Source organism: Triticum aestivum, chromosome 5B, assembly GCF_018294505.1.
Source record: "Triticum aestivum cultivar Chinese Spring chromosome 5B, IWGSC CS RefSeq v2.1, whole genome shotgun sequence".
NCBI classification, from domain to species: domain Eukaryota; kingdom Viridiplantae; phylum Streptophyta; class Magnoliopsida; order Poales; family Poaceae; genus Triticum; species Triticum aestivum.
The window spans coordinates 115,057,728-115,084,983 of record NC_057807.1 but is presented as its reverse complement, the minus strand read 5'-3'; the positions used below and the strand labels follow the sequence as shown (position 1 = coordinate 115,084,983).

The window sequence follows — 27,256 nt, the reverse complement described above, 5'->3', positions numbered from 1 at the left end:
CGTTGATAACGGGATCACATCATTAGGAGAATGATGTGATGGACAAGACCCAATCCTAAGCATAGCACAAGATCGTGTAGTTCGTTTGCTAGAGCTTTTCCAATGTCAAGTATATCTTCCTTAGACCATGAGATCGTGTAACTCCCGGATACCGTAGGAGTGCTTTGGGTGTATCAAACGTCACAACATAACTGGGTGACTATAAAGGTGCACTACAAGTATCTCCGAAAGTGTCTGTTGGGTTGACACGGATCGAGATTGGGATTTGTCACTCCGTATGACGGAGAGGTATCTCTGGGCCCACTCGGTAATGCATCATCATATTGAGCTCAAAGTGACCAAGTGGTTTGTCACGGGATCATGCATTATGGTACGAGTAAAGTGACTTGCCGGTAACGAGACTGAACAAGGTATTGGGATACCGACGATCGAGTCTCGGGCAAGTAACGTACCGATTGACAAAGGGAATTGTATACGGGATTTGATCGAATCCTCGACATCGTGGTTCAACCGATGAAATCATCGTGGAACATGTGGAGCCAACATGGGTATCCAGATCCCGCTGTTGGTTATTGACCGGAGAGTCGTCTCGGTCATGTCTGCATGTCTCCCGAACCCGTAGGGTCTACACACTTAAGGTTCGGTGACGCTAGGGTTATTAGGAAGACTTGTATGTGATTACCGATGTTGTTCGGAGTCCTGGATGAGATCCCGAACGTCACGAGGAGTTCCGAAATGGTCCGGAGGTGAAGTTTTATATATGGGAAGTTGTCATGCGGATACCGGAAAGTTTCGGGGGCATATCGGTATTGTACCGGGGCCACCGGAGAGGTTCCGGGGGTCCACCGGGAGGGGCCACCCCTCTCGGAGGGCCACATGGGCCGCAAGGGGCAGGGAACTAGCCCCTGGAGGGCTGGGTGCGCCCCCCACCTTGGGCCCATGCGCCTAGGGTTGGGGGGAAACCCTAGAGGGGGTGCCCCCTTGCTTGGGGGGCAAGTCCCCCCTCCCTGGCCGCCGCCCCCCCTCTAGATCCCATCTAGAGGGGTCGGCCCCCCTTGCCCCTTCCCCTATAAATAGAGGGGTGAGGGGAGGGCTGCTGTACACATCCCAAGGCGCAGCCCCTCCCCTCCCCAACACCTCTCCTCCTCCATTACGTGCTTGGCGAAGCCTTGTCGGAGTACTGCTGCACCAACACCACCACGCCGTCGTGCTGCCGTTGGACCAATCTTCCTCAACCTCTCCTTCCTCCTTGCTGGATCAAGACGGAGGAGACATCGTCTGTCCCGTACGTGTGTTGAACGCGGAGGTGCTGTCCATTCAGCACTTGGTCATCGGTGATCCGAATCACGACGAGTACGACTCCATCATCACCCTTCCCGTGAACGCTTCCACACCCGATCTACAAGTGGTATGTAGATGCAAACTCACTCCCTTGACTCGTTGCTTAGATGAACTCATAGATGCATCTTGGTGAAACCGTAGGAAAAAATTTAATTTTCTGCAACGTTCCCCAACAGGATGGTGTTCTCCAACAGTAAGGCCATGAGGGCATCCCTATTGGCCGAGAGGCCAAAACGCAGACCATGGTTATGGAGTTCCACAGAAATCGTCAGCGATTCATCAACCGAAGGAGCAACCGCAGGCACCTGACCAGGAATCACCAACAGATCAAAAGCAGATCTGTCTGAATTAGTCTCAGTCTCTTCAGAAGAAGTGATGGAGTCATGCCACGCCTGCATAGCATTGTCGGAGATGTTATTGTCAGGCACAATGCCATCTTGCACTTGCAGACCCTGAGCAGCGAGCCATGCTTGAAAGTTCATCAGATATGGCAGCAGTTGGGGCAGAGGAGGAGCAGCCGGCGCAGGCCAAGCGCCCCACTCTACATTGTCCTGATCCTGTTGCACATCGGGCTCATCTGGGGCGCCATTGGGAGGTGCTGCATTCTGCACCAACCAATTGTGCACCTGCTGCTGATACAATTGTTCCGCAGTCAGGTCCGGGCCAAATTGGGGGTGCGAGATGCCATCAGGTGGGGGGGTTCCTCTCCGGCAGGCAGAACTTCAGGCAAAAGACCATTCCAATCGTTGCTCCAGAGGATTGTGATCTGCACAGTCCAGCAGTCACGAGCCCCACCGAGCTGCCAAACAACAAAGCTTTTTGGCACCAGGTTCAGACGCAAGACTCTAGCTTTGATTAACATGAAACGACGATCTTGGTGGGGGTTATACCAGGAAACCAGAGCACCAAAACCACCAAGCGACTTATTGATGTAATAATCTGTCTGATAATCATAGGGGAAACCAAAGTACATTAACCAGATCTCCGGACCGAAGGAAGTGGTGCGACGGTTCAGTGCTTCGTTGTGAGGAACAAAGGTGATAAGCAGATCTTCGTCCTCAAGCTCTAAGGGAGTGGCAACTGCATTATCTCTGATGAAAGAATCCGGAAATCCAAAAATCCCTATTCCGAACAGATGATCACTAACTTCAGTAGTGAAAAGCTGGGCCTCATGAAGCAAACCTCGCACGGCATGGCGGATGATGGCGCGGCGATGCAGAGGAACGTAATGGCTGGTCTTCGCAATTGCCAGAAAGTCGTGGTTGAGTGGCGGAAGAGGCCCAACCACCATGCCACTACGGATAACTCGATCCGCCGGGCCTTGTTCGACGGTGAATCTGGGCGGGAGGAACGACACCGGATTGAGGGTGAAGTTCGCCATGGTGGTGGTGGTGCGGACGGAGAGCAACTGAGGTGACGGGGGTGGCAGTGGTGACGAATGGCTGAGGCAGGGCGGTGGCGTTTGAGGAAGCCGAGGAGAAGCGGAAGCGCGAGGGGCATTTTTGGTAGGTTGGGGATTTTTAAGGATCCACTGCCAACGTTCACGCCACCTTTTGGAACGACAGGATTGAGCCACGTGTCCATAGTGGCTACATGCCTCGCATCGGACGGTCACGTTGCGGATACGTTTATGCACAGGAGCGACCGGAGCAACGGAAAAACTGGATAGATTGATATTATGGGGCTTGACGGTATCAGCCAATCCAAAATGTTCCCGAATAAACCGAGTCGGGCAATTACCTACCTTATGATCAGGTGCTGAGCATTTAATGCAAATCAATCTAGTCAGGCATTGAATCTTAGGGTGACCCCATTGTAAGCAACGAGCACATAAAACCACCCAATTAGTAGCAAGGTTGGTAATTTCCTCCTCAGAATAGGAAGCTTGGGCCAAATCAGCCTTATGCTGGGCCGAGAGTTTAGGGGGCCAAATATTATGGGCCGGGGCGTATTTGAGCCTGAAGTAAGGAAACACTACGGTGTTGCAGGATAAGGAACATTAATGGGGCATTTAAACAGACCCAAATTGAGACACACCGGGTTATGCTCATCCTCCAATTCCGCGTCCCGCAGATATGTCTTCATTAATGAGATCCTCAATGAATCCTCAATTATAGGCTCCTCATTCTATGTTGCCAAAAAAGATCCAAATTGAATTTGAATCCCATGAGTGTTCTTCGGGATGGATGAAGAAGAAGAACCTTCCTTAGCATTATTGTTGGAGAAAACCATACGATCCATGGGTACCAAAGAAAATTTGTCAAGCTCAGAAGAAGAATCTTTCCCAGAGGGATGAGGTTTCAGAAATACCAAAACCGATTTAATAGCCATTGGGTGGCGAGCTGAAATTTCTGGTAATTCCTCATCAGCATGCCAAGTATCATTAGACGTGTAAACCCGGGCAGAACCTCCCTTGAACAGATGGAAATGACAAATAAAGTCTGGCCAAATACGATCTTTAAGACCGTAAATAAAATGACCCACCTTATTATTGGCCACTGAGAAGCGAAACACACGAGGTTTGATCTTGTGCACGCAAAAACCAACACTAATGCCTCCAATGCAGCATTGAAGAGCAATACCCACAGATTCTTCATGGAGAGGAAAAGAGGCTGAGGAAAAAGAGACAACTAGGAAGAATTCCTTGTCGTCTCGGGAGGGAGAAAAATGCACCGTAGAACCGAATTTCCTTCTCACCTGGTCTGCAAGGGCTAAGCCAGGTGCAAAATCCCAATGCAAAAGGCCGCCCATCTTGATTCGCCTTAGAGATCGCCATGGGTTTGGGTGGAGCAGGTGGGAGAGGAGGGGAGAGGGAGGTGAGAGGTGGGAGGAGCCATAGCGACCATACTTAGTGTATAATTGACCAAATGGTTGGGTATAATTGACCAAATGGTTGGGTGCCAGAAGCTTTTTATCCACCTCTCGTGAAAAAGACAAATTTCCACCGATTCAGTAGGAAGCTGGTCAAATTTGAACTACAACTGCCTCATAGTTTGCTCTTTATTTTTTTTCCAAAAATCATTTTTAGGTACATAAGTATATACTTAATCAGAGATACTCCATAAGTTTTGCAAGATTCAACCCCTAGCTACGAACGGTCATGCCCGTCGTTTTGATTGCATTTTGAAACGGGCATAAGAAATTCAAAAAATTGAAAACATTTGCATTGTATCATTATATGTGACCTAGTTTCCAGGAAAAATAACAAACTTGGAGTACGGCAAATTTCCTAAAAAGGTGTTCTCATAAATGAGTTATCATGTATGAAGATCCATGGCTTTCAAGGCGAATGGCCAATGTTATCGCAACATCCATGTTATAATTTGTTAAAATGATATCATAGTTTGCACAAGTTTGTATCTTGGAATGGCAAACAATGTTGCCTAAGTAAGTTTTCATTTTCTTTGCAAAAAAAATCCATTTTCCATTTTCGGAGTGGGAAAAACCAGTTCTTTTGTGAAGAACCTACCAAATCTTTGTTACAAAATTGTACCACACCATTTTTCAAAAATATTAGACCACATTTTATTGTTCTAAAAGGGTGTTAAAAGCTTTTGTTCCACCCCTCCTCAAATTAATTTCCATTTTCACAGTGCCCAAAATGAGTTTTTTTGTGAAAAACCTATAAAATACTTGTTGCAAAATTGGACCATGCCATTTAAAAAAATATTAGACCGAATTTTACATACAATTAACCAAATGGTTGCATGCCAAAAGATTCCATCAAAAATATTTGTTAAAAAACGGGACTGCGCTAATTGTAGAAAATATTAGACCAAATTTTATGTGTAATTAAACTTCTTTTCATATAGTTGGTATATTCTAGTATATGTGTAAAATATTTTATGCACATTTAACATTTTAAGTACTTGTTTAACATTTTTACGAAATCGGATTTTTAAATATATTTTCATATACATGTTAAATATATTTTTCAACATTTTGCACATTTTTGTATACATGTGATACATTTTTTACATACATTTAGCATTTTGAAAACACATGATTAATATTTTTGTAGAATTGATTAACATTTTTTGTATACATTATAGAATATCATATTTCTTCATTCAGTTTAGACATTTTTCATATACATAAAAAATGGACACTTTTAACATGATGTATTTTTAAGATTAAGATTTTTAAGTTTTTATATAATGTTTTTTAATATGAATGTATTTAACTATGATATTTCAAATTATAAACAAAGGTAAAGAAATAAAATAGAAATGTGAAGGAAAAATCCCACTTAGCCACGTTCTAGGCCCAACAAAGGAACGTATCCGAGTGTGGCCGAGCATGAGATATGTTCACAAACAGAAAATGCTTTGGTACATCATGCATGCTTGTGTGATCATACATAACATGATCATCAAGAATGAGCGTGGCCAAGATGTAGACTACTCTCAGTATGAGCTCTTGGGACATCCCGTGCGAGTGCGACGGAGGGCTGAAAGGGTGGCCCGTTTTGTTGCCTCCTATCATTGCCATTCGACGTCCCACAGCACATAATGATCTTCAGAAGGATCTCATTGAGGAGTTGTTGGCATGGAATGGACGACAAATAGCATCACGATTTGTGCGTTCGATATTATATTGTTGAACTATTTGTTCGGTTTATTGCACTATTTTTTGTATTGAACGATAAATTATTTGTTTGAGTTGTAATAACGAAATTGAACTATTTATTTAGATTTATTTTTGTTTGTGTTTGATCGTTTTGCTTCTGTTTTGGAATGCATATGTTGTTTGTGCGAGAGTCGCGCGTGGTGCATTTTTGCGCACTGCTAGAGCTGTGCGCGCGCTGCATTTTAGCGCGGCTGCTGTAGCCAGCGCTGCCCGCCGCGCCAAATCAGGCGATGGGCGCACGGCAAAGTAGTTTTTAGCGCGCGGCGCGTTCGGCGGCTTTTGGAGATTCTCTAAACTGCTCGCACGAACCATTTTTTGCGTACGAGGAGGCGATCGTCAAGGCGACTAGGTTTTGCTGGGTCAACGTCGTCCGCCCCCGACGGCGGCGCTGGTGCCGGCGTTCTTGTCCCTGGGAGGCGACCTCATGTCATCGCTGCTGGTCCTCCAATCTCTACTACAGGCTTTCTTGATGTTTTTCCACTAGGGTTCGGAGAGTAGATCCATTGTCTACTTCTTCATCTACGGCCGGTGAAGCATATGTTGCAGGATTTGTTGAAGCTGTGATCTGGCGTTTAGCCTAGATTTATTACTGTGAGGGTGATAATCGTTTGTGGGCAATGAAGACCGTCTGCTGGAACAGCCGTGGTATGGCCAATGCCGCGCAGAGAGGGCGCTTCTGGACGTCCAGAAGCAATGAGGGCCGGATGTATTTTTTTTTTTCTGTCCAAGACACATCTGAATAAAGTTTGGGTAGAAAAGCTAATGAGAAAACTAAAGATGGATCACTTTGATGTGGTGGAGAGTGTAGGGGCCAACGGTGGCCTCTTACTGTTGTGGCGCAATCCTTTTGTGCTAGAAGTGATGGTTAAGACAAAGAATTTCATTGACGTAAACATGGGTGCGGTGGCGGATGAGAATTGGCGGTTTACTGGATTCTATGGTGAACCCAAATGGGAAGATAGGCACCTGACTTGGGACTGCTTGAGGAACCTGTACTTGCAGGCATCTTTGCCGTGGGTTGTCATAGGGGATTTCAATGAAATCCTCTACTCTCATGAAAAAGAAGGAGGAGCTCCAAGACCAGTACGTATGATGCAGAATTTCCGCGATGCTCTGGTTGATTGCGAGCTGGATGACATGGGTTGCTCAGGAGACCTTTTCACTTGGAGAAGACGACGCCTCAGGAAATGACTGGAGCGGGCTGTGTGCAATGCTGGGTTCCATGGCCTTTTTCCTGATGCAAAGATAGTTAATGCTCCACATACAAAATCTGACCATAGACCTCTCGTACTTGACATAGAGGGTGACGCGGGAAGCACATTCCATCATGGGCAGGGGCAGTGGCGGTTTGAGGCAAGCTGGCTCAAAGAAAGCGACGTTGTGGACAGAGTTACTGAGGCATGGAATCAAATGCCCAGTTCGGTACCACTGTCAAAACAAATAGCGGCATTGCATTTGGAGCTGCATGACTGGGACCGAAGAGTTCTGAAGTCCCCCCCCCCAACACCGTCTAAAAAAATCTGAAGGAGGAGCTTGAATCTTTGCGGTCGGGGCCACTCACTGATGAGTTGGCGGACAGGCAGAAACATCTGCTGATTGAGATTGAAGAGACCATGGAGAAAGAAGGAATCTATTGGGTTCAACGAGCCTGAGCGAATTGGCTTAAATTTGGTGACCAGAATAGAAACTTCTTCAACAATTTTGCATCAGCTAGGAAGGAGAGGAACTTTATTCGTTGGCTTATGGACGATAGCGGGAATTGGAGAGAGGACAACGAATCTATGAAATCATTGATTGATAACTATTTTCAGCATCTCTTTTCTGCAGAAGTTACTGTTCCAAACCTAGAGGTCATTGATAAAGTAAAGCCTAAAGTTTCATCTTATATGAATGAAGCTCTACTTGCACCTTATACGGAGGAAGAGGTAAAGCAAGCGTTGTTCAGCATTGGGGATTTAAAAGCCCCTGGCCTCGATGGCTTACATGTGATCTTTTATAAAAAATTCTGGCACCTCCTAGGTGATGACCTCATGAAAGAAGTTTTGCAGGCAGTGAACAATGGGGTGATTCCCGAAGGATGGAACACCACCACAATTGTTTTGATCCCCCAAAGTTGATACACCGGAGAAGGTCACACAATTTAGACCGATAAGCTTATGCATTGTGGTATATAAAGTCATTGCAAAACTGTTGGCGGCTAGGCTAAAAGTTTTCCTTCCTGATATTATTAGTGAAACCCAAAGTGCATTTGTCCCTGGTCAGATCATCACTGACAATGTAATTGTCGCTTATGAGTGTTTGCACTATGAAGAAGAAAAGGAGGGGGAAGGTTGGAAAATGTGCAGTAAAATTAGACATGCATAAGGCATATGACCGAGTTGAGTGGGTGTTCTTGGACGCAATATTGCAGAAATTGGGCTTTAACACCCGATGGATCTCACTTATCATGGCATGTATCACATCTATACAGTACACAGTGAGATTTAGTTCTAATGAGATGGAGCAATTTTCACCAACTAGAGGCTTCAGACAAGGGGACCCCTTGTCCCCATATTTGTTTCTGCTATGCGCTGAAGGTCTGTCAGCTTTAATTGCTCATGAAGAGGAGAATGGGCACCTGAAGGGAGTCCAGGCTTGTCATGACTCTCCATTTATTTCTCACTTATTATTTGCTGATGACTCATTAATACTCATGACGGCAGATTCTGCCAATGCTACTACTCTAAAGAGGATTCTGGATGACTACTGTGCTGCTTCTGGGAAACTGCTTAGTGCCGCCAAATCCTCTATCTATTTCAGTCCTAATACTCATGTTGATGAGAAAGTGGAAGTTTGCCAGATCCTTGATATTATGACTGAATCCTTGTCGGATAAATATTTGGGTCTTCCATCAATGATCGGTGTTGATCGGGTGGATCATTTTAAGCATCTTATTGAAAGAATACAGAAGCTAGTGAATGGATGGAAAGAAAGAACGTTATATTATGGGGGTGAGGAGGCTCTAATCAAAGCGGTGGCTGAAGCCATCCTGACAGATGCGATGGGTGTATTCAAATTTCCAAAAAAAAATGTAAGGGAATCACTGATACTATATCACATTTTTGGTGGGGTGACGGCGAAGACCAACAAAAATTACATTGGTTTGCATGGTGGAAGATGTGCATCCCTAAAGTATGGGGTGGTATGGGTTTCCGTGATATCCAATTTCAATCTTGCAATGCTTGCTAAACAATGTTGGCGGCTCATTGATAATTATGATTCACTATGTGCAAAAGTTTTAAGATCAAAGTACTATCCTTTTGGTGACTTGTTAAACTTTGATTTAAAGAAGGGATCCTCCTATGCATGGCAAAGCATTTGGTCAGGAACCCAGACTTTTAAAAAGGGCCACATATGGAGAGTTGGAAACGGATTGAAAATCAATATTTGGGAGGACTGTTGGATACCAAACAGTAGCTCCCGAAAGATTATCATGGCTCGTGGTAATTGTGTTCTCACTACAGTTAATGAGCCCATAAGTCTAGTCACGGGAGAATGGGATGAAGCATTGATCCGTGATAATTTCTGGCATATTGATGCTGAGAGAATTCTGAAAATTCCAATATTTCAGCAGGACACTGAGGATTTTATTGCTTGGCACCTCACAAAATCAGGCATATTCAGTGTCCGCTCAGCATACTATAGGCAGTGGAAGGAATGCTACGAATCCAATAATGCGAACCCAATTGGTATTCGAGGTTCCTCACCTCATCCAGTATGGAAAAGGCTATGGAATTTGAAAGCACAGGGAAAGGTGAAAATTTTCCTGTGGAGATGTCTGCATGACGCAATTCCCTGCCATTGTGCGCTAGCTAATAGGCACATATCACAATCTGCTTAATGCCCTATTTGCTCATGATTTGCAGAAGATATAGTACATCTCTTACTTAAATGTGATAGAGCACATGACATTTGGAGGGGGCTCAGACTGCATGAAATAATAGCCAAAGTGGCAATACTGGGTCGATCGGGCGCTGAAATCATTGAGATATTCCTATGCGATCCAGAACACAACACTAAATATATGGACCAGGTGGTCTTTCCTGGATTCATTGCGATGGCATCATGGTATCTGTGGTGGCAGAGGAGAAGCATAACTCGGCAGGAACCAGTGCAATCTCCAACGCGGATGAACCAGGTGATTCAAGCTCTTTCTTTGAACTTCGTACGGGCTGCATGTAAACCAAAGACGATCCTGCGTCTTAATCATTGGAAAAAACCACTACTGAATCAGTTGGCCCTGAATGTCGACGCCGCGTTTTCACAGGATACTAACTCGGGGGCCTGCAGCGCCATTATCCGGGACAGCGGGGGCTTTTTTGTTGCGGTATCTACAGCAAAACCTGAACATGTCGCGGATGTGTTATCGGCCGAAGATGCAGCTCTGGTTGAAGGTTTAAAATTGGCTAATACAGTTGGGAGCAACTCCTTGTTGGTGCAAACGGATAGTTTGATTTTAGTGGAGGCTCTCCAACAAAACTCTGGGCACTCGATGGTGGCATGCCCAATTCTTGAAGAATGTCGTTTGCTAAAAGTTAATTTCGGAAAGGTTGTTATTATGCATTGTAACCGCGAATCAAATATGGTGGCTCATGTGCTAGCGCAGAATGGAAGTGTTGATCCACCAAACTTGTGGTTGGACTCACCTCCATTTTTTATTTCTGATTATTTTAATAAAGCTAGCCATGATGGCCTTTCCCTCAAAAAAAGGGCGCGCATACATATCCCATGTTAATTGGTCGTAACTGACAAAAATAAGGCAGTTGATCAGTGTTGTCTGCTCTATGACCCTCTCGTGTAAGAAACTTAGAACCATTCTCACCAAAATGATCGTTATGGTTTAGGGTTTGGACCCTCTTGATAACCCATAAGTGTAGGGGATAATTGTAGCCTCTTTCAATAAGTAAGAGTGTCGAACCCAACGAGGAGCGAAAGGTAGAACAAATATTCTCTCAAGTCCTATCTGCCACTGATACGACTCTACGCACGCTTAGTGTCCGCTTTACCTAGAACAAGTATGAAACTAGAAGTACTTTGTAGGTGTTGTTGGATAGGTTTGCAAGATAATAAAGAACACGTAAATATAAACTAGGGGCTGTTTAGATAAGGAAACAATAAAGTAAATATAGCGAGTGTGGAAAAGTGGTGGTAGGAGTTGTGAAATTGCCCCTAAGAAATTGACTACGTTACTAGACTGATAATCGCTATTGCAATTCTATTTGAGGGAGAGGCATAAGCTAACATACTTTCTTTTCTTGGATCATATGCACTTATGATTGGAACTCTAGCAAGCATCCGCAACTACTAAAGATCATTAAGGTAAAACCCAACCATAGCATTAAAGTATCAAGTCCCTTTTATCCCATACGCAAACAACCTACTTACTCGGGTCTGTGCTTCTGTCACTCATGCCATGCACCATAAGCAAATTATTAACATATTGCAAATCCTACAGCGGGAATTCCTCACGCTTGCGCGACACGGAGAGCACCATAGGACAGCACCAATAATAAAACATGCAACTCAAACCATTCATAGCAATTCATCAATTACCAATAGGACAAGAAAATCTACTCAGACATCATAGGATGGCAACACATCATTGGATAATAATATGAAGAATAAAGCACCATGTTCAAGTAGATGGTACAGCGGGTTGTGGGAGAGTGGACCGCTGTAGATAGAAGGGGGAAGGTGATGGAGATGTTGGTGAAGATGGCGGAGGTGTTGGTGAAGATCGCGGTGATGATGATGGCCCCCGGTAGCGTTCCGGCGCCACCGGAAGCAAGGGGGAGAGGGCCCCCCTTCTTCTTCTTCTTCTTCCTTGACCTTCTCCCTAGATGGGAGAAGGGTTTCCCCTCTGGTCCTTGGCTCCCATGGCGTGGGAGGGGCGAGAGCCCCTCCGAGATTGGATCTATCTCTCTATCTCTCTCTCTTTCTGCGCTCTTAGATTCTGCCCTTCCACCGTTTCTTTTATATCCGGAGATCCGTAACTCCGATTGGGGTGAATCTTTCGCCCAGATTTTTCTCATAAAATTAGCTTTCTTGCGGCAAAAGAAGAGTGTCAACCGCCTTACGGGGTGCCCACGAGAGTCCAGGGCGCGCCTACCCCCTAGGGCGCGCCCCCCTGTCTCGTGGCCCCCTCGGGCACCGTCTCGCGTTGATTCTTCCTCCCAAAAATCACAAATATTCCAAAATAATTCTCCGTCCGTTTTTATTCCGTTTGGACTCCGTTTGATATTGGGTTTCTGCGAAACATAAAACATGCAACAAACAGGAACTGGCACTGGGCACTGGATCAATATGTTAGTCCCAAAAAATAGTATAAAAAGTTGCCAAAAGTATATGAAAGTTGAAGAATATTGGCATAGAACAATCAAAAATTATAGATACGACGAAGACGCATCATCTCTCAAGTAGCTTACAACCAACTGGATTGAAATGGTCGTACAATTACGATCAATTTACCCACGATCACTAAGAGAAGGTTACAAGTTAACATATTTCTTGTAGTGCCACGCCATCCACATGGCCATGGCCACAAGACAGGACCGAGCCACGGGCTTTGCACATGAGCACCGCGGAGCCACCACCAGGGTCGTCGCCCCAACCTCCAAGCCCTTGATACCACCTCAACCGGGACCCGTCACTACCCCAACCAAAGAAACAAGCAGAAAGGACCCGCCTTTCGCACCCCTGGGCGGTCCCAGCGGCGAGACCCAATGACTGGCCAAAACTGGCCTCCATCGACCCGTCCAACGGCAATGGGCGCAAACGGGGTCGGTCTTGCTGTCGGGCACGAGACAAGCTCGGTCCTGCTGCCGAACGCGAGACGGGCGATGGATCGCAGCTGGGGGAGGGTCTGCCCTTTAACCCGCAAAATTTTTTACGGAGAAGTACAAATGTATTGGTACTATTTTTTTGCGGGAAAAACTTTTAATCTATTCATCTTCAATCATTGGTAGTACAACGAACACTAGAAATAATAAAAATTACATCCAGATCCGTAGACCACCTAGCTACGACTACAAGCACTGAAGCGAGGCGAAGGCGCGCCGCTGTCATCGCCCCTCCCTCGCCGGAGCTGGGCAAACCTTGTTGTAGTAAACAGTCGAGAAGTCGTCATGCTAAGGCCCCGTAGAATCAACGCACCAGACCAGCAACCGCCGCAGATGAAGAGTGTAGATCAAAAGGATTCAATCTGAAAACACACGAACGAAAATGAACGACGAACAGATCCGAGCAAATCCATCAAAGACAGATCCGCCGGAGACACAACTCCACATTCCCACCGATGATGCAAGACGCATCACCGGAACGAGGGCTAGGCGAGGAGACCTTTATTCCATCTAAAAAGAAACAAGTGTGTGGGTATTACGGCATGAAGCATAAATATATGGTTTTGGAAGTATGTTTGATTTTTTTAATGAACTCCATAAATATAGCATCTAACTTTAAAATAAGGACGCCGATAATGCCCATATGTGTGGGCGTTAAAGGGTCTGGCCACACACCGTGTGTGGTGTGAGTAGAAGGTAGCCCACACGGGTTGTGTGTGGGACATTAGAATTGCCCACACGTGTGGGCACGACTACTTCGTGCCACACGCTCAATAAGTACTACTCATTCCCATCCCGCGCGTGTGGCACGAAGCAAAAATGCCCACACGTTCTAGCGCAACTACATTAGGTACCCGCGGGATGACGATTTAGTTGCCATCCTGGTTGGCAGATGTAGTTATCCGGGATGGCAAATATAGTTGTAAAAGCATGTCAAATCTATCTGTTTTGATTAACTATAGTTGTCATGTCTAATTTATGATAGTTGCCGCATGTAATCAAACTGTAGTTACCGTGTGTGATTAACTACTTGCCACACATGGTCAAACAGTAGTTGCCATGTGTGTTTGCCTAGTTGCCACGTGTGGTCCAACCATAGTTGCCATGTATAGTTAATCACAGTTGCCATGTGTGTTTATCTGGTTGCCACATATGCGCAACTGCAGTTACCGTCTAGCAAAAGAATCACAGTTGCCATGTTTGTTTACTTAGTTGCCACGTTCGCGTAATTGCAGTTGCCATCCACAGCGTAGGAGTGTCATGTGGACGAAAATCAGTTTGCCCACATGCGCATGGACTAGGTGGTGGCTGTGTGGGCAAAAACTAGTTCGCCCACACAGTGCAGCTGGCAACAGCGTGATACGGGGCGTGTGGCCAAACTCTCCAACGCACATACACCAGCCCCGTCCTACGTGGCACACCAAATTCACCTTTTCGTGTCAAGATTCGTGCAAAAGACAATCAACGACCATCCAAACGTGTGGGCGAGTTGAAGAACGCCCACATGTGTGGGCATTAGTGTTTCCGTAAAATAATTGATGCGAGTATCATAACAGTGAAATGGTTCATAAATTGGACGCTCAATTTAAGAGACATTTCGTTGTGAGAATCAAACATCGAAAGAGAAAACCCTTTTTTTTATTTGCCGTACCACGAGGCCTGTCCCTGGCCCAAGCCCAAGCGAGATCCGACGACGGCCGAGCGAGCCGATCCCCAATCCGGGAGAACGCCGGCGATTCCGTCCATCCTCCGTCGCTCCATAGCCGTACGATCCACATAGTGCCGCGGCGGAGTGGCCAGCCGGCCGGCCGGCCGGGGGACTGGCAACGAGAGAGGATGAGGGAGAATCAGGTGTCATACACTTTGGAGGAATGTTTTTTCCCCTCCTTTTTATTGGGCAATTCGCAAGGTTTCATCTTCTTCATAGCCTTCTATCTTCTTGCAGCAAACAGATCGAGGGGCTCGGCTGGCTAGCGCCGGTCGAATAGGAAGCCTGAATAAGGTACCTGACTGTCAGATAGGAAGCCTGAACATGTACTACTTGACTGTCAGATAGCAAGGTAGCATCTTCCTACTGGAGCGCTCTAGCAGCAAGCACTTCTATCATCGGCAAAAACCGACTCCGCATTCGACAGTTGCTTTTAATGAAAACTCCCCTGTGGGTATTTGTGCTCTGAAGCACCAAACTAGTCCCGCTAAATTGTAATTACTGAGTAACGCTAAATAACATTCTTGCTATATACTCCCTTAAACTAATATAAGAGTGTTTAGATCACTAAAATAGTAGCGATCTAAACGCTCTTATATTAGTTTACAGAGGGAGTACCACCATAGTGTTAGAAAACATTTAATGGCTAATGGCAGAGGTTACCACAATTCCAGAAGTAGAGAGAATATTAAGCTAGTGGCGTCAAGGATTCATATCTCTATTCCCTACTCCCTAGTGTCATTATGGATGGTTTTGTAAACAAAATTATCTGACCGTTCTGGTCTGAAAGCAAGCAAAAATAGAAAGAAAAAACATAGGGTATAATATTTTGTTTTTCTTTAGGCTTTAGCGAGATAATGTGTAGCTGTATTGGTATGATGAAATTTAGTGTGGAAGAAGAAGAAGGAATCTACAGCCCCACAAAGTGCACCACACACCAAAAGAAAGGTAAAAAGAAGCAAAGCTACCGGTACCAGATCCAGAGGACATACGACTTGCTTCACCTCAGAAGAAGAGCATCAATTCACACAGAATTCATGATATGCCTTGCCTCAGCAAAGAAGAAAAGCAAGACTATATTCATTGCCGCCTCTCGACCAAATATTATTTCTTGCTACGTACCACCATAGTGTTAGAAAACAGTTAATGGGTATGTATGCCTTGCTTCACCTCATAAAAAGACCGTATGCCTCGCCTCAGCGAAGAAGATAATCAAGATTATTAATTCAGACCATGACACTCGATAAACACTACTCTTTCAGTACTGTTGGTCCAATTTATCTTCTCTAAAAGTTCGCTTTTGTTTCTTTTTCTGATTCGTGCCAACGCTGAAAGCTACAGCACCTATCAAAGTCCTGTGTTCACACACACAAAAAAAATTAGTACGAAAGACCTGGTCACATCAATAAATACCTGGCCTACGTATTACTCCCTCCGTTGATACGCTTTTTAATTCCCTTGCACTTCTACTTCTTCATAAAGCCCGTACGTCTCCCTCCCGAGCCGCCCCCTGTGTGGGCGACCGGGAGGTCCCAGATCCCATCGCCGCCGAACCTCCCCCACTCCTCCTCCTCCTCCCTCGCCGCCGCCCAAGGGCGCGGCCAGGCTAAGCCTAGCCGTCGCCGGCGGGCGGCGGGGACTCAGGCCCTCTCGCTCGGGTGGGGCTGGCGCGGGCCGGCGCCGCCGGGCCGTAGCGTGGCGGCGGGCCGGTCGCCACGACGGGTGGTGGCGGCGCCTCGGCGACGTCGATTTTCCGTGGCAGGAGGCCTTGCGATCTGGTGCGTTGCGGCCGTCAGGGACGGCGGCGGCGTGAACGGATTGGTTCACGGCGGCGCGGCCGGATTGATCGCTGGTCGGCCGTCGGCATGGTGGTGGGTGCGACTCGTCGGCAGCTGGGCAGATCTGCGGGATTGTACCCTTGTCTGGCCCTTGACAGCGCGGGCAACTACGGGGGAAACCCTAGATCTCCTTGGGATCGAGCGATGGCGGCGCTTTTGCGTCGTAGTCCCTCTTTAGGGCATTGTTTTGGAGTTTGCTCCGGTTGAAGGGACCAGCGACGTCGGCGGCGCACGTCTGGTGGAGCAACTGCCGATGAAAATCGCGCCGACTACGGCCATGGCGGACGATGGCGGCGTCCTAGATGTCGTTCCCTTGTCGAGGCATCGTCGTTGCAGTCTGCGTCATCACGCTCGGGATGCTCCGGGGGAAACCCTAGATCTGGGTCTTCCGGATCGGACGATGATGGCGTTTTATCGCTTTCCCTCCTGGGGGCATCGTTTTGGAGTAAGTGCTGGCTGGGGGGATGGTGGAGCGGTGCTTCATCTCACACATCGATGGCGGCGGATATCGGCAGCATGACGCTGTGGAGGCTCGGAGTCCGATGCACGGAGATGGACACGCGTAGGAGGAGGTTGCTGTCTGGCGTCATGGTGACGTCGATGGCAGAGTGGCCAGACAAGGTAGAAGCCTCAATATGATCTGAAGACGGACCTGTGGAAGATGGCGGCGACGACACACGAGTGCGTCTGACCGGATTGTGCTCCAGACCCGGTATGTGGCTCGGCTGGGGCTTCCGAATATGTTTCAGCTTCCGGCTTTTGACGTTAGGCTTAGGTGAGTGGTTTGGGTAGTGGCCCAGCTAGCACCCCTTCATCATTTTGGATAGGAGTAGCGGCATGTGTTGCCAAGATGGTGGATTCAGGCACATTGTTGTAATACTTTGTAAGGTCCTCGAGAATAATCAATAAAGTGGCCGTATACATCTCCCAGATGCAGAGGCCGGGGGTCATCCTCCTTTTCTAAAAAAAACATCAATAAATACCTTGGTCAAAGTATTAATAGGAAAATTGGCACATCAATATATGGATGCATGCATGCTTGGTCAATCCCGCCAGCGCAGAAAGTCTCCCAGCTACAGCGCCTACGATGTGTGCTGGAGCTGCCATTTTTCTCAAATGGGAGAAAGAAACAGAGCAACTTCATACATATGCTTTCTTGATACTAGCCTTCTAGGTCGTTCAGGCGGACAGTGCATACATGTTCGACTTTGGCGGCGCCCATGCTCGGGCCTTGATCTCTCCTCAGTCCTCACACACGAGCTCGATCGGTCTTCCTGCTCCTTCAGGTAACCATGAAAGGAATCCCTGTTCTCAATCTTTTTCTGCTCCTTTATCCTACTTGATATGCATTTTTGGGCTTCCAATATGTCTAGTTTTCACTCCTAGTTTGGCCAAGTTTACTCTGTTCATCCACGATCCTAGCAAGAAGATTCATTTTGCTAAGCTTCTTGCAATTATTAGTATTGTTTTGTTACTCAAAGATGTGGATGTTCTGCTTTGCATCCATCAGCTGATGTTCATATTTCCATGATTCAGTCTACTGGATAACTTTTTTTTCTATGCTTGCAGGTTGTGTGGCTCTCTAGGTGTATCTTTGTCACTAAACAAGAGCACTATCCTCCATTTTTTCACATTTTCTCGCTCCAAATCCCATCAAGAAAATCACAATGTTCTTGTACTATGCAACTGCTCCTAGAGACACCCTATAGTAAAACTGAAATCTCCATTCTTTTTCCATGGTACACCAATCACCGCAATATAATGGTGTTCCCAACCCTACCAGGTACCCTCATGTTGTTAGTTCTCTTTCCAATTGCCATGGTGGCTGATAATGATTCCATGGACTCTGGCCTCATCCTCCTAAATTGCGGAGGATCAGGGCAAGAGGTTGATAGTGGTGGTCGTACTTGGGACGGGGACAACGGCTCCAAGTTCACACCATCTGTGGAAGGAGTTGCAGCCAGTGCTTCATACCAAGACCCTTCCCTCCCCTCCATGGTCCCTTACATGACTGCACACATCTTCACTTCAAATTACACCTATTCCTTCCCCGTTAGACCAGGCCGCATGTTCTTACGTCTTTACTTCTATCCAGTTGCTTATGGAAACTATGTTACCCCCGATGCCATTTTTGGTGTCATGGCAGAAAATCTTGTCCTCTTAAATGGTTACAATGCTTCGCAAACAGCTCAAGCAATCAATTATGCCTACCTTGTCCGTGAGTTCTCGTTGAATGTTTTTTCACATAGCTTGGACCTCACCTTTTCACCATCAGCATTTCAGAATGGTTCATATGCATTTATCAATGGCATTGAGATTGTGCCCACGCCTGACATCTTCACAACACCTGACGCAACTTTTGTCCATGGTGATTACATAGCACCATTCACATCTTTCGCTAACACAGCCTTCCAGACTATGTACCGTCAATGTCGGGGGCCAAGCCATTTCCCCGAAAGATGACACGGGCTATTATCGCTCATGGGACGATGATTCCCCATACATATATGGTGCCGGCTATGGGGTGACCTACTCCAAAGATCCTAATGTGACCATCATGTATACACCCACAGTGCCGAATTACACAGCGCCACTTGATGTCTATGGTACAGCTCGGTCGATGGGGCCAGATCCACAGCTCAACCTCAACTACAACCTTACATGGATTTTGCCGGTTGATGCCGGATTCGTGTACCTCCTAAGGTTCCATCTCTGTGAGATTCAGTCTACTTTTACCTTGCAAAATCAGAGGACTTTCTACATCTACATCAACAACCAGACAGCGTGTGACCCCATGGATGTAATCTTCTGGAGCGGAGGAATTGGTAGACCAATATACAAAGACTATGTTATCGTGGCTAGTGGTTCCGGTCAGGTGGACATGTGGATTGCACTGCACCCTTATATTTCAAGTAGATCACAATATTATGATGCAATACTGAATGGTCTTGAGGTCTTTAAGCTACAGGGTCACGGATCGAACAATCTGTAATGGCCGGCGCCCGAAGGAGGGGGGATCGATCACTACAGGGAGGGGATCGGGGATGAGAGGTAGCAGGAGGAGTAGGTGAGGAGAGATGAAGGGGATGAGTAGTTCAGATACTTCTTTTTCATTCATGCCTGTTCAGTCTGTCTCGCTGGGTTAAGTACATTCAGTTACACAGCCTCTGGCCACAGACGGCCTGTTACACTGATGGGCTCAGCCCACACATGCCTGGTCATCTCTCCTATCTAGTCCACCGATGTGGCAGCATCAGGTGTGACATGCTCTCCTCCTTGAGCGGAAGCGACATTATCCCAGCAAGGAGCCTGTGGGTAGCGGTGACGCAGCACGGTGTAGTCCTCCCATGTAGCCGAATCAGGTGACAATGATGACCACTGGACGCGTACCTGGACGATTGCACTGCTCCCCTTCTTGACCATGCGGCGCTCGAGGATGGCCACCGGCTGCAGAGGTGCAGCGGACAGGTCGGGTGTGCGCGGAAGCTCGGAGAAGACCGGCGAGTAGTCTTGCGTGAACGGCTTGAGCTGCGAAACATGAAAGACGGGGTGAATGCGACTGTTCTGTGGTAGCTCCAGCTTGTACGCCATGGCGCCCACGCGCTGCTCGACCGTGAAGGGGCCAAAGAATTTATATGCCAGCTTGGGACAGGGGCGGTTGGCCACTGTGGATTGGACATATGGCTGGAGTTTGAGCAGCACTTGATCACCCACATTAAACGAGCGCTCAATCCTGTGTCTGTCTGCCTGTTGCTTGCATCGGTTCTGTGCATGGGCCAGTTGCGCGCGTAGCTTGTCGTTGTGAGTGACCCAGTCCAGTTCATCCCCTGTGTGCTCGGGCAAGTGAGTTGCAATCGCTGGCAGTCCCCCAAGGTTTGCTTCTTTGCCGTACAGAGCTTGAAAAGGAGAAGTGTTCAGCGAGGAATGGTACGAGGTGTTGTACCAGAACTCCGCAGTTGGCAGCCACTTGCGCCAATGCTTGGGGTTGTCATGAACGGCACAACGAAGGTACATCTCGAGGCACTGATTGACGCGTTCGCTTTGTCCGTCCGTCTGAGGATGGTACGCCGTGGAGAAGCTTAGCTTGGTGCCGGCTGCGTCGAGAAGTGCCCGCCACATGTTGCTGGTGAATATCTTGTCGCGGTCCGAGACAATTGACATCGGCACGCCGTGGAGCTTGATGATATTGTCCCAGAATGCTCGGGCCACCGTTGCTGCCGTGAAAGGGTGACTGAGTGGCACGAAATGCGCGTACTTGGTGAAGCGGTCGACGACGACCATGATCACCTCGTAGCCTTCTGAACAGGGCAGCCCCTCGATGAAATCCATAGTGAGGTCTTGCCATGGCTCGGTAGGGATTGGTAGAGGCTGGAGCAGACCTGGAGGTTTTGTGTGCTCGTGCTTGGCATGTTGGCAGATAGAGCATTGGCGAACAAAGTCCTCGACTGCTTGCTTCAAACCTCGCCAGGTGAACTGCTTCTTGACTCGTTGGTAGGTGGCTGCCACGCCAGAGTGCCCACCCACCGCGCTGGCATGGAAGGCGCTAATCAACTTGGTCTGGAGGGCTGTGTTCGCACCGATCCAGAGCTTGTCATGGAGGCGGATGACACCTTGTCGCAGCTCGTAGCCGTGCTCATTTGGACTGGAGATGGCCAGCCGTTGGAGCATGTCTTGCGCGTCCTTGTCTGTCTCATAGGAGTTGGCGACCTCCTGGAGCCATTGCGGCTGACAGATGGAGAGAGCGTCGATGGAGAGAAGGTGACCCACGCGGGAGAGGGCGTCCGCTGCATCGTTGTCGGGGCCGCGCCGGTACTTGAAGGAGAATTGAAGCCCCACCATCTTGGACATGGCCTTGCGCTGCAGCTCCGTCTCCAAGTGCTGATCACCCAAGCTGCATAGGCTCTTGTGGTCCGTGACGATGACGAAAGGAGCTCGTTGAAGATAGGCGCGCCACTTGTCGATCGCCATGATCACGGCGAGGAACTCCTTCTCGTAAATGGAGAGGCGTTGATTGCGCACTCCAAGAGCCTTGCTGAGGTAGGCAATCGGATGCCCATCTTGGACGAGGACCGCGCCCACCCCGGTGTCACAAGCGTCGGTTTCGATGGAGAAGGGCCGAGAGAAATCCGGCAGGGCCAGCACCGGCGTATTCACCATGGCTTTCTTGAGAAGCTCGAACGCCGCCTGTGCTTGCTCGGTCCACACAAAGCCCTTTTTGGTGAGCAATTGAGTGAGAGGCTTGGCGAGGATTCCATAGCGCGGAACAAACTTGCGGTAGTAGCCGGTGAGGCCGAGGAAGCCCCGTAATTCTGTGGCATTGGTTGGGGTAGGCCACGCTTGCATAGCACTCGTCTTGCTGGCGTCGGTGGCCACGCCGTCTCGAGAGATCACATGGCCGAGGTACTCAATTTGCGGCTGGGCAAAGGAACACTTGGGCTCTTTGGCGTAAAGTTGATGTTGACGCAAGATGGTGAAGACGGTGCGCAAGTGCTCCACATGTGCCTGCAAGGTTCTGCTGAAAACCAATATGTCATCCAGAAATGAGATCATAAACTTACGGTTTGGTCCTTCGAAGACGGAGTTCATAAGGCACTGAAAAGTTGGCGGCCCATTGGTGACGCCGAAGGGCATCACCCGGAATTGGAAATGACCGTGATGTGTTTTAAACGCCGTCTTTTCCTCATCACCTTCACGCATCCGGATTTGATGGTAGCTCGCCCGTAAATCAATCTTGGAGAAATATGCCGCTCTTGCTAACTCATCCAGCAGCTCATCGATCACGGGAAGAGGAAACTTGTTCTTGATTGTTACTAGATTCAAGCGCCGATAGTCAACACAGAACCTCCATGTCCCGTCCTTTTTCTTGACTAAGAGAACAGGTGCCGCGAAGGGGCTCATGGTGTGAGTAATCAGACCAGTGCGAAGCATCTCACTGACTTGTCTCTCAATCTCGTCTTTTTGGAGTGGCGAGTAGCGGTAGGGTCTGCAATTGACCGGGGCTGCCCCTGGTTCCAGTGAGATGGCATGATCGTACTGCCTGTGTGGGGGAAGCTTTGTTGGCTCGGCGAAGACATCGCTGAATTCTGTCAGTACTTGTTGTATGACTGGAGGAATTGGTTCTTTGCCTTCTGCTGTAGGGGTGATGTGAATTTCGAGCAGAGCAGCCCCCCAAATGTCATTCTCCTCATGCATCTGCCAGAGCGTTGCGGCGTCCAGGGTTGTAATCGTCGGCTGCTCGTCCGTGCGTACACCTGTTAATAGGACTGCGATATCTTGCCTAGTGAATTGCATGGTCTTCAGTTGCCAGTCGCATTGCATCGGGCTGTGCTGTGCGAGCCAATCCATTCCCAATACTGCATCGTAGGCTCCCAATTCGAGCACGCGCATGTCGGTGAGGAACTCGTGGCCTTGGCACTGCCACTGCAGTCGAGGTACCAGCTCGGTGCAGGTCAGACGCTGGCCGTTGGCGACGCGCACGGTGATCGCGGAAATACGCGTGGTCTTTGCTCCAATACGTGTGGCAAATGTGGTGCTGACAAAACTGTTAGTACTGCCTGAATCCACCAAGAGCAACATTGTTTGGTTTCCCACTGTTGCTCGCAACCTGATCGTTTCTGCCATTTCAGTTCCATCAACGGCATGTGCTGACAAAAGGCAGCAGGCCGGTTCTTGAGCATCTGGTTCATCAAGCAACTCCAGTGCGCGCACAACATCGTCCGAGAGAACTTCGTCGTGCTCCCCCACTTCAATGGTGAGGAGTTGTGTTGTACGCTGACACTGGTGCTCTCGCGAGTACTTATCGCCACAGCGAAAACATAGTCCGTGTTGTCTTCTGTAGTCTCATAACTGGCGCTCTCGACCGAAATCATCGGTTGCTGGGCGCGGGGCCGGTGCCGCGCGAGGTGCCACAGCCGCTGGTGGCACAGGTGGTGGTGGTGGTGGGCGGCCCGTCGCTGGCAACGCCGCGGGCAGAGGTGGAGGTCGACTGGTGATTGTTGGTCTGAATCGCGGGCGTTGCAAGTCGAGCTCCTCTTCTTGGATACGGGCGAACACTGTAGCCCGCGTGATGCTGGTCGGGGCTTGTAAGCGCACAGCGGCACGGAGCTCGTCTTTGAGACCCAACAGAAACTGGGTCACAAAGAACTTGGGACTGAGGGTGGCGTCAAGAGCGAGCAGATTACACATGTATACTTCAAACTGCTGCCTGTACTCCACCACAGGGCCCGTCTGTCGCAGTTGCAGAAGATTGTGCATCAGTGATTCAAACTCCTCAGGACCGAATTCTTCCTCAATTGCTCGCCGAAACATGTCCCAGGAGATCACCTGGTGTTGCTGACGAAACGCTCGTAACCAGAGTGCCGCGTGCCCTTCCACGTACAGTGCTGCCGTCGCCACCCAGTTGAGCGGTGGCACACGGTAGAGCTCGAAATATGCGAGGCAACGATCCAGCCACACCCGAGGCAGTTCGCCATCGAATCGTGGAAAATTATGCTTCGGTGGCTTGGTGGTGTACTCGTCCCGTGGAGCTGGTAGCTGGGTGCGCTCCCCTGATGGTTGGTGCTCGGGACGAGCGAGCAGGGGAGGGCCCTCATTGGTGAGCCGGGCAAAGGGGATCTGGCTGGTGAAAGCTTGCGGAATCGGCAGTGTGCTCGGGGGCGGCGCGGTGCGCGGCTCAGGAGGAGGCGTCTGGAGCACAACCTCTGGTTGTTGGAGCCCGTTGTTGGCCACATGTGCTCGCCGGCCCGCCGCGGAAGGATCGTCCACTTGCGAGACCGCGGAGGGGGCTGAATCAGCCGGGGAGGCCATCTTGCGCACGTCGTCGACCTCGGCTTGTGTAAGCCCGATCTGTTTGGACAAGCTCTGCAACTCGTGGGAGACTTGAGTGTTGAACGCCGTCTGCGCCTCAGCTCTCTTCTCCGCCAGGCCCTTCTCCTCGTCAAATCTGGACAGGAGCTTCTCCATGAGAACAGTGAGGTTGGCTGTCTGTCCTTCCATGGCGGCAATAACTTGCCGTGCCTGCGCAGAGGGCTTGGAGGGCGCCGTGGTTCCCGCCCTGAGTAGATCGAACCCCGCCAAGGATTTCGGGCGACCTCACCGGAGTGAAATCGCACCTACGGCGGTGGATGTTACCGATCTGACCAAGGGAGTGAGGAAAACCGCGGCGGAAAAATTTTCTGGGTAAATTCGTTGGCTCTGAGATACCAAATTGTAATGACCGGCGCCCGAAGGAGGGGGGATCGATCACTACAGGGAGGGGATCGGGGATGAGAGGTAGCAGGAGGAGTAGGTGAGGAGAGATGAAGGGGATGAGTAGTTCGGATACTTCTTTTTCATTCATGCCTGTTCAGTCTGTCTCGCTGGGTTAAGTACATTCAGTTACACAGCCTCTGGCCACAGACGGCCTGTTACACTGATGGGCTCAGCCCACACATGCCTGGTCATCTCTCCTATCTAGTCCACCGATGTGGCAGCATCAGGTGTGACACAATCTTGCTGAGCTCAATCCTCCAATTCCACAAAAGCTTGATGTGGATCCTAATAGGCTGTCTAGCGGTGTACGAAAATCCAAAGGTGACATACTAGCAGCCATCGGTGGCGGATTTGCTTTGATGTTGATTGTTCTTTTCAGTATGTGTGTTATCTGCAGACGGAAGAAGGTCGTGAAGATTTCTTGCAAAACCAGCTATGCATATCGGAATCGTCCCACATGTGATCTTGTCCATCACTTCTCATTTGAAGAAATTCAACTTGCCACCAAAGATTTTGATGAAGCACATATCATCGGCAGAGGCGGTTTTGGGAACGTCTACAGCGGTGAGATAGATGGAGGGACAAAGGTGGCGATCAAGCGACTCAACCAGGAATCCCAACAAGGCATTCATGAGTTCCAGACTGAACTCGAGATGTTGTGCCATTTCCGCCATGGCCACCTTGTATCTTTGATTGGCTACTGCAGGGACAAGAATGAGATGATTATGGTCTATGACTACATGCCTCATGGAACACTGCGTGAGCATCTGTACGGCACCAGAAACCCATCACTATCATGGAAGCAGCGCCTTAATATTTGCATCGGTGCAGCCCGAGGGCTGCATTACCTCCACACTGGTACAGAGCAAGGAATCATCCACCGCGACGTTAAGACCACCAACATCCTACTGGATGATAGGTTAATGGCGAAAGTTTCTGACTTTGGTCTATCTAGGGCATGTACAGACATTGACAATGCGCATGTGAGCACCGCAGTGAAGGGCTCCTTTGGATATTTTGATCCGGAATACTTCCTGCTGCGACGTCTCACCAAAAAATCAGATGTGTACTCCTTCCGGGTCGTGTTGTTGGAGATTCTGTGTGCACGCCCTGTGATAAACACTGAGCTCCCGGACGAGCAAGTGAGCTTGCGTGACTGGGCGCTATCTTGCCAAGAAAAAGGTGTACTCGAGAAGATTATTGACCCCTGTGTTAAGGAGGAGATCACCCCAAAATGCCTCAGGATATTTGCAGAGCTAGCGGAGAAATGTGTTGCTCATCGTAGCATCGATAGGCCATCAATGGGTGATGTACTCCAGAATCTGGAGGTCGCACTCAGGGTGCAGGACAGTAACAACTATGCCAGGGGGCCATCGTCTCTTCAGATCATCAGTCTAGTGAACTCATACAAATCATCAACCCACTCAATAACTGACATCGCTGCACAGGGAGACATTTTCAGATATTTTACATCCGGAAGGCCGATAAAAGCAAACTGCAGGTCAGGAATTTTATTTTATTTACATGTTCATCGTTGCCTAACCTGTATGTTCAATATAGTATATATGAGGCCATGTTCTAGTGACCTTGCATAATACTCTCAGATAATTTATTCTGCAGATAATAAAAGGACATGTCACATATTTTACACAAGTGAACCCTACAGGATGGAGACAAACATTTCAATGCAAAGGTACTATTCGTTGTCCCTTATCAGTGTATATAGTTAATCTGCTTTCTTAATCTCCTCCTGTCGATTCCATTCCATCTTATTAGTTACTGCACTGGTATGCTAGAGCCTTAATGCACTCTCCACCATTTTTGTTGGCTTGCCAGGAGTTGTGAAATGAGGAAGGAGGAGTAGCAGATTAAGGAGGCAAGAACTTTCATGGATCCAAGGATGTTTATGTTAAATTCCTGCTGATAGCTAGCCACGCAGAGTACAGCGTACCACTTGTCATCACCGGCATGGTTCGTCTGTACTACATGATGTTAATTATTAGCTAGGCTTGTGAATAGTGCAGAGTATATGAGGCCTGCAGCGATCAATATATCAACTTATTTACAATTGGCTCAGCAAGACAAAAATCTTGTAAAGGGATTGGTTCACAGGCAGGCAGTGAAGTGAAATGAGCCTGAAACATGGGTATCTTATCTTGCTACATGTTGTGTATACCTGTGGTTGTTGTCTTCCTTCTGTTGGGTGAACATGCATGCATGTTACTCCATCCGTTCCTAAATACAAGTCTTTTTAGAGATTTCATTATGAACCACATACGAAGCAAAATTAGTGAATATATGCTCTAAAATATGTCTATATATATCCGTATATTGTGTGTAGGGGAATCTTTAGAAAGATTTATATTTAGAAATGGATGACACTACTGGAATTTTCGTATATGCCGGGTGCCAGGCTCTTCACCGAGAGCCAAAACGCGGGCACTCGGCAAAGTAAGAGACACTGAGCGTGACTCTCGACAAAAGGAGCACCTTGGCAAACACATGATATTGCCGAGAGTAGACCTCAGCAAAAAGGCAACACTCGGCAAAGGCACTATTTGCCGAGAGCCAAGCAGTGCCGCACGACAATGTTCTGCCATGTGGCACATCCG

The 27,256-nt window shown here is 48.3% G+C and overlaps 1 protein-coding gene, 1 long non-coding RNA gene and 1 pseudogene across 2 annotated transcripts; all 3 read left to right on the top strand.

The window, feature by feature from the left end:
* Positions 1-14,457: 14,457 nt before the first annotated feature.
* LOC123115802 (uncharacterized) lies at positions 14,458-15,041 on the top strand. Its single transcript, XR_006456747.1, has 2 exons — positions 14,458-14,699; positions 14,794-15,041. It is a non-coding gene; the product is annotated as an uncharacterized lncRNA (long non-coding RNA).
* Positions 15,042-16,690: 1,649 nt separating this feature from the next.
* LOC123110699 (receptor-like protein kinase FERONIA) lies at positions 16,691-19,394 on the top strand (annotated as a pseudogene).
* A 5,472-nt stretch (positions 19,395-24,866) lies between these two features.
* Positions 24,867-26,806, top strand: LOC123110700 (receptor-like protein kinase FERONIA). The gene is made up of 3 exons (XM_044531290.1): positions 24,867-26,145; positions 26,265-26,337; positions 26,481-26,806. The coding sequence occupies exons 1-2, from the start codon at positions 25,004-25,006 to the stop codon at positions 26,266-26,268; spliced, it is 1,146 nt and encodes a 381-aa protein (XP_044387225.1). The 5' UTR covers positions 24,867-25,003; the 3' UTR covers positions 26,269-26,337; positions 26,481-26,806.
* Positions 26,807-27,256: the final 450 nt, after the last annotated feature.

Coding starts and splice junctions, on each gene's coding strand:
- LOC123110700 (XM_044531290.1), top strand. CDS start 25,004: ATGTTGATTGTTCTTTTCAGTATGTGTGTTATCTGCAGACGGAAGAAG.